Source organism: Cyprinus carpio, chromosome B9 (genome assembly GCF_018340385.1).
Source record: "Cyprinus carpio isolate SPL01 chromosome B9, ASM1834038v1, whole genome shotgun sequence".
NCBI classification, from domain to species: Eukaryota; Metazoa; Chordata; class Actinopteri; order Cypriniformes; family Cyprinidae; genus Cyprinus; species Cyprinus carpio.
Genome location: NC_056605.1, coordinates 32,410,508 through 32,418,236, shown reverse-complemented (window position 1 = coordinate 32,418,236; position 7,729 = coordinate 32,410,508). Strand labels below are relative to the sequence as shown.

Below are 7,729 nucleotides of genomic sequence, written 5' to 3'. Positions count from 1 at the left end.
TCATCTGAGAGACTCACGTTCAATTTGGCGGGTGATCTTGGAACGGTCTCGTCGATCGAGGGGGAAATGGTAGATCTGCACGCGTGCCTGACACAGCTCGCTCATGATCTTGATCTTGAACTTGTGCAGCTCGCCTCTTGGAGATGTTTGTCGGCTCATTAGCGATGACGGGGATGATGTTGACCTGCATCGGAGAGCGAAATACAGAAACCCAGCTTGATCCAGAGTCCAGCAAAAAACAGTAAAAGCTTGAATGTTTTTTATAGCCGTTTTCCATTTGATTATATTTTCACATGTAATTGCAGTCACATAATATCCTTCAGAAATCATTGTCTAATATTCTGATTTGCTGCGCTAAAAAACATTTATTATTATTATTAAGTATTCCTGTTGAAAACAGCTAAGTCGATTTTTTTCAGGGTTTCTTTGATGGAATAGAAAAGTTCAGTAAGAAGTGTGTTTATCTGAAATAGAAAGCTTCTCGTTCATCAATGCAAAGAATCATAAAAACACATGTGCTTCAACTGTTTTTAAATATTTGAATAATTATAATAACTGTTTCTTTCTCAAAGCAGCAAAATCAGCAAATTAGACGGATTTCTGAAGGATCATGTGACTGTTGTTGAAAATTCAGCTTTGGGGGGATCACAGGAAATCAATTACAGTTTAGCATACAGTCACGGTGGACAGCAGTTATGTTAAATATTTAAACTATTTCACAATTTTAACTGTTGTTTATCTAGACCGCTGGATCAAATAACTGCAGGTTTAATGAGAGCAGAAGAGGACTTCTTTCAAAACATTAAAAATCTTACTGTTCAGAAAGTTTGGACTGGTAGTGTAATTAAAAAAATAAAAACACTTGCAAAACAGATTTCTGTTGTTTTTTATGGAAATTTCTCTGTTCCCGAACACTAGAATATGAAATAACTTATTTCACACCTCAAAATAATGCGTGTTCTGCGTCTGTATTTTTGCTTGTTTATCCGATCCAACGGTCTACAAGTCCTTTAAATCAAGATACTTGAGATTGCAAAAATGAAGTCCGCTTTTTATTAGAAATTGATCAAATGAACGCGAGTTCCTGATTAAAAACAAGCCCAATATCGCGCAAAACAGGTGTCACGGAAAAATCCACTTAATACAAAGAGAAACAAGTTTTTATTCTCCATCGACAGGTATTTCTTCTTCTTTTGATCATAAACTCATTTATTTTTGTTTAATTTCCCACGAAACAAGATTTAATTTGCTTCTCCAGTAAAACGTGTCGTCATTTAAGGATGTTTAGATATTTATATTAACAACAAACACAACAACACTACTGAGGAATGATATTTCATTGTTTTGAAGTGTAAAGCAACATCAGTGACGTTATCAATTGACATGTAGTTGGACTGATTTAATGTTTTAGAATTAAAGGAGATTTAACCCGTGCAAACGGCTAAAAACACATCTCGTTCTCTTTATTTGACCCTCTAAACTCTTAGCACTCTCTATTCTAATTCTATTTTAGCGATCTGTTTTCCTTTTTGATTAGAAAACAAACACTTATACCCTTGACGACATGCACCGCTATTTGTTTTCTAACTGCTTTTTTTCTTTTTAACAAAAGGACTCTAACACTAGCTTTTTCTATTCTATCACATTTGTTTCCTCCTTTATTTTTCACGTCTGAAGCGTCCTGTGGAAAAACAGCAGACCTGCCCTTGCTGTCCAGTTTCTTCATAGTGGACCAGGGCCAGGGATTTGAGCGACGTGTCCCAGACGGAGCCAATGAAGTACAGACAGGCGTGGAGCCTGGAGTCGTGATCTTGTTCTGGAGCGAGCGCGTCTGATCTGTCAGCGTCCTCCTGTAAGTACGACTCGAAACTGTGTGTCGAATGTAATCCACTATGTGCGGGTACATAGCAGAGAGTGTCGAGAGAACGCCAATATAAGCTCAGGATTGAGTTGTGTTTTCCTGTCATCAGGGTTTGTAGAAATGTGCCACCTGCATCAGTGTCTCAGCAAATGGATTGCTCTGCAGGGAAATGGTGCCCAGTCAGATTGATAGTCCAAACAGCTGATAAAACAATCACAAATAATCCACAAGTAATCCACAAGCACTCCAGTCCATCAGTTGAAAACATCTGGAGAAGCAAAAGATGAAACACATCCAGCCATTTAGATGTGTTTAACTCAAATACAGAGAGTCTATAATCCATAATCACACTTCCTCCAGTGGAAAAAGTGTTTCTTGGTGTGAAATCAGGAGAGAAATCTGCACTAATCAAGCAGCGTTTAAACAGCTCTAAAACTAATATGTGACTGGATTCTGATGTGAGAGAGAACAGCAGATGCACCTTTTGCACTGGGAGGAAGTGTTATTATGGATTATAGACTCTATGTATTTGAGTTAAAAACATCTTAAATGCTGGATGTTTTTTCATGTTTTGTCTTCTGCCAGATGTTTCACTGATGGACTGAAGTTTTGGTGTGGATTCTTGAGGATTATTGTGATGTTTTTCTCCGCTGTTTGGCCATCTCATTCTGACGGCACCCCATTCCCTGCAGAGCATCCATTGATTGAGACAATGATGCATGTGCTACATTTCTACAAAACCTGATGACGAAACCAACTCATCCTAACAGAACCTTTAAACAGTGTACAACATTTAAATCATAATCAGTAAAATGATCAGAACGGACCTCTCCTGTTTGTTCATCTGATCGCCGAAGCCGACAGTATTAAACCAACGGTGGACGTCCAGAAGACCGTTACTCTCCTTGAAGATCGTTATGGCTGCGCTCGCCAACTTCACCTTCGGCCTCAAAGTTGGGACGATGGTCGAAATTCTCAAAGTTGGTGTTGAAGAGCGTGTCCATCAGCGTGGATTTACCGATCCCAGTTTCACCTGGAGAAATATGTACAATATACTTACTGCATGTACACATACTGAACACACTGTACTTATTAACCCTATAATAAACCATGATTTCTAAGGCTCTAAACTTTACTGTAAACCTGTTTCTCACTCAATCTCCTCGTCGTCTGATTGAGAGTTTAGAGTGTTTTATCCAGTGAAAGCTCTTCTAGTGTAATTGTAGAAACACTTCACGTGTGTTTCTGTCAGATCTTGAGTGATTTTGATCAAGTAAAGGTCAGAATAACTGCAGTAATATCTCCAGATGAACTCTTACTGGACCTGAAGCAGCTCACAGCTTTACTTGATTCTCCATTAATCATGTTTTAGAGTCTCAAATCTGATCATCAGGATCTTTTGAGGAGCGTTTGTTTCCAGAAGCTTTACATTCACTCTTCCTCAGTGGAGGAATGATCTTCACAAGCCTCCAGAACATCTCACATCTTCTGAGGAGCGTTTATTTCTTCATCTCTCAATCAGGCGGGCGTGCTGCATTATATGTTTTGGATCATTTACATCTCATCTCACTGAGACACATTACTGCAGATATAGAGCGCAGACTCATATTCAGATCATTTTATGACAGCATCTGCTCTACTGTTATAAAGATCTAATTGATATCACAGATTCTTCCGTTTTTCTGCATATTTGAACCCTTTCCAGCAGTGACTGTGTGATTTTGAGATCCATCTTTTCACACTGATCACAACTGAGGGACTCAAACACAACTATTACAGAAGGTTCAAACGCTCACTGATGCTCCAGAAGGAAACAACATGCATTAAGAGCCGGGGCGTGAAAACTTTTTGAATTTGAAGATCAAGGTAAAGTGTACTTAATTTGTCTTTTGGGAAACATGCAAGTACCTTCTCATGCTTCCGAAGGGCAGAACTAAATGGGGAAAAAAATTATATTTCAACAAAATAAGAAAAATTTGGACATCTTCATCCTGTTCAAAAGTTTTCACCCCCCAGCTCTTAATGCATCGTGTTTCCCTCTGGAGCATCAGTGAATGTTTGAACCTTCTGTAATAGTTGTGTTTGAGTCTCTAACTTACCGATGCACAAGATGTTGAAGCAGAATCCTTGACTAGTGGACTTGTTGACCAGTTGATCGGGCAGACTGTCGAACCCAACATGTCCTGATAGAGCCAGAGGACGGGCGTTCTTGTCCTGGAAGAGACCAGCGAGAGAGAAAACATGACGCTGACCGCTGCTATTAATAGGAAGCTGATTTCAAATCTTCCTCTTGAACATGTGTCTAATAGGGCTGTCAAAAAAAAAAAATCTTTGAAAAAAATATTCGAATGCAAAAACGATGAGTTGAAATACTGATGCGTTTTTTTTTTCTAATTGTTTAAGCAAAAAAATTAAATATACATTTAATACAAACATAATAGTAATACATAAAGAACTTTGTGCAAACAGAAAAGTGTCCAAAAACTTCTTCCAACAAACTTAAATTATAAATATTTCGCTCGATGCGCCCTCGTGTCCTCAAGAGAGAAGACAAAAGATTGTTTTCCCTCTAACTGAAATTATGCCTTTTAAATTCGAAAATTGATCATATTTAAGTACAAATTTGAATTTAGTTTTTCACCCCTAGTGTCTAACACATTGAGTTCCAGTTAATCTTTCATAACTCTAACTTCACGCAGATTCACATTCATCCGTCTTAAAATTTTACATTTTTACAAATTTTAACTTTTGATTTTTAACTTTTAAAACTTTATCAAATGTAAAACTTTTTCTAAGTTTAGATTAAAAAATATATTTTAAACATGATCTCAGACTTGTATGTCCACTGTATATTTTATATGACTATAGATATATGTGCAATAAATGCTTCGACAAAAACTGTAAAATATTTCTAACAGGTTTGACGACTTAAATGACGAGTAAAATTCTAAATCAGAAAAAAGATCAAAACAAACATTAGTTATTAATTTAAATTGGGAAATGTTTTCATATTAATATTTGGTAATATACTGATAAATAATTATTAAGAATAAATACATAATAAATTAATAATTATAATGATGAAAGTAGTATATTGATAAATCCGATGTTTGCATTCTGATTTAGAACAACATTATTTTAGTAAATTGGCTTTTATTTTTATACTTACAGATTTGATTAATATTTTGAATTGGCTTTTATTTTTATACTTCCAGTTTTCATTTTAATTTAAGTTGAATGTTTGTAATTTTGTTATGTGATTTTTTCACTTTACTTTTTTAATTTCACTATGCAAGTTTTATTTATTTTTGTATCTAATATTAATATTTTAAAAAATGTTTTAATAGTAAAATTTATTAAAATAGCATAAATGTATTAAAATTGATAATTCGGATGATTGTATTCAGATTGATAAATGTATTTTGATTGCTCATTCAGATACACACGTTCAGATTCATAAATCAGATTAATGAATTACAATTTATAAATAAGAATATAGTTGAGATGATACAAATAACTGATAAATCAGATAAATGTATTCAAATTGATAAATCAGTGTCAAATAAATGTGTTCAGATTGATAATTCCTATCGAGAAATGTATTCGGAATGCTCAAATCCAAAATTCTGATTCACAAAAAACATAAAAAAAAAAAAAAACATAAAAAACATAACGTTACACATTTTTCAAAAAAATAAATCACATCACGTTTGTATTTTGAGAAATGCATTCGGATTGCTCATTCAGATACACGCATTGGAATTCAGAAATCGAAAAAATTTATCATTATCAGAATTATCATAAATCATTTCAATTGGTGCATATTGATAAATTAAATGTATATCTTCAAATCGATTAATCGGCACTGACTGTTTTACAGATTAATATAAATGAGGCGGGAGCGCGCTCGTCAGGTCGGGACACTCCCAAGCGCGCTCACGCCAACTCACTCCCAAACTTCACACAGCCACAGAAACAAGAAAAGACTCAGAACAGGGAATATATCGATCGCAAACGTACCATCTGTCGAGCCACATCAGAAGAAGCCATTTGCGCACAGAAAACAGCGAATATTTGAAGAAAAAAAATCTGATCGCCTTCGGATGAAAGTCAAAAGTTGCCTCGTCCAATAATTTCCAGCTGACACGCCACTGGGAACAGCTCTACCACTCCAGCGTCTCTGAGAGGGCTTTCTGTGAATCTGAGTCGACAAAGTATAACGACTTCAAATATCAAATACATTAGCGAGCACTTTCCTAACACTAGACATGTACTTAACCCGAATGAACGATATAAATAATGCTAGATTTCATTAATTAAAACCTCTAAAGCTCAATGGAGTTCCAACCCCCCTTGTCCCAGCAAAGTGGTACGATCCAACCAGGTGTAACTGGAATCCATTTTGGCTCAAGGCGAAGCCGCTTCCCGCATTAACGCCAGGCGCGTTTGAGCCCAAATGAACGCCGCCGTACTCCAGTTTCACACCAGTGATTCTGTTCTCCAACAAGAGCTGCTAGGATGCAAACACCATCTTTATAAGCTCTACCGACCCCTATCTGAGACATTCAGTACTCAATCTCATCTACAGCCTAGTTTTAATGAGACGAGACGCGATGTGTTCATCAGACTAATGATAAATAGACCTGTCAAAATGACGCAGGCGCAAACGTCTCCAGAGTGTTTGACATGTGCCTCGTTCCTCTGTTCACCGCATTATCCTCCGAGTCTCTGAGGAAGTGCTGGACATTCACCAAGAGATTGACCTCCTGAAGACCCCAGAACACATGGAGACAGCGCAGGGCTCAAACTGATGTTGTTTTCTGATGTTAAACATAAGCTATGCTGTAAATAGTTGTAAAAAGTACTTTCAGTAATGCATTGAACTATTTGTTTTAAAGTGTAAAAAAAAAAATATGTACAAAAAAAATAAATGTATAGAAGATTGTTTTGTAAGCTGCATTAAAAAAATGAGCAATGTACATAACTTTATGTACTCTTTTTTTTGTAACTTTTATTTACATGTGAATATGCAAAACAACAATACAAAATGAACAGAAAGTACTCATTTATTTATTTTTGTCTTTAATTTAATTTAATTGAATTTAATGCATCGTTCACAGAGTAGATCTTTTCCAGTTACTTCATTAACAGGAAGTCTTCTGATTATTAGTGACTGCAGTCTTGTGATGATAAGAGATACACATATGAACCCTTTTTACAGACTGTAATGATGCACGCACGCACACATACACACACACACACACACACACATACATATATATATATATTATATATATATATATATATATATATATATATATATACAGGGCCGTCGCTAGTGGGGTGAAAGGTGGTGACGATTATAGGGGCCCCCGGCTGAGGGGGGGGGCCCCCGCGATCTCAACCGTCTGGCTGAGGCCAGCCTAAAAATACGATCAGGACAGGTGACAGGCCACTGCTGCGTGTCGTCAGTAAAACTTATAATTTTCACATGTTTTAAGCCTTGCCACTTGCCAATTTAAACATTCAAAAAGTTTAAAGCATTCAAAACACAAGACACGAAAAGCTGAAAACTGAGTAGCTGGTTTCTCGCGCGCTGTGTTCGGTGCGCACGCAGAGAGCCGCATCTCACAGACAGCAACACTGAACCGAGCTCTCCTTCAGGAAGTTCTCCTCGAAGTCCCTCCTGCACCTGAACGAACAAATACAAATTGCAGTTGTTTAAACAAACAGAAAAGGATGTGAAAGCCCCAATTCAGCACCCGCGGTGGGTGCCTCGTTCAGCTCTCACACAGACAAATTTATCTTAAAAAGCTTGAACACCAAATTTGCCTCTTTTTTGCTCTTGTACAGACAAATACATACAAA

The 7,729-nt window shown here is 36.6% G+C and overlaps 1 protein-coding gene across 1 annotated transcript; it reads right to left on the bottom strand.

Moving 5' to 3' along the window:
• LOC122138361 (septin-6-like) lies at positions 1 to 6,390 on the bottom strand. The gene is made up of 5 exons (XM_042730453.1): positions 6,185 to 6,390; positions 5,882 to 6,062; positions 3,961 to 4,075; positions 2,762 to 2,894; positions 1 to 184 (listed from the first exon to the last, which is right to left on the bottom strand). The coding sequence occupies exons 2-5, from the start codon at positions 5,909 to 5,911 to the stop codon at positions 1 to 3; spliced, it is 462 nt and encodes a 153-aa protein (XP_042586387.1). The 5' UTR covers positions 5,912 to 6,062; positions 6,185 to 6,390.
• Positions 6,391 to 7,729: the final 1,339 nt, after the last annotated feature.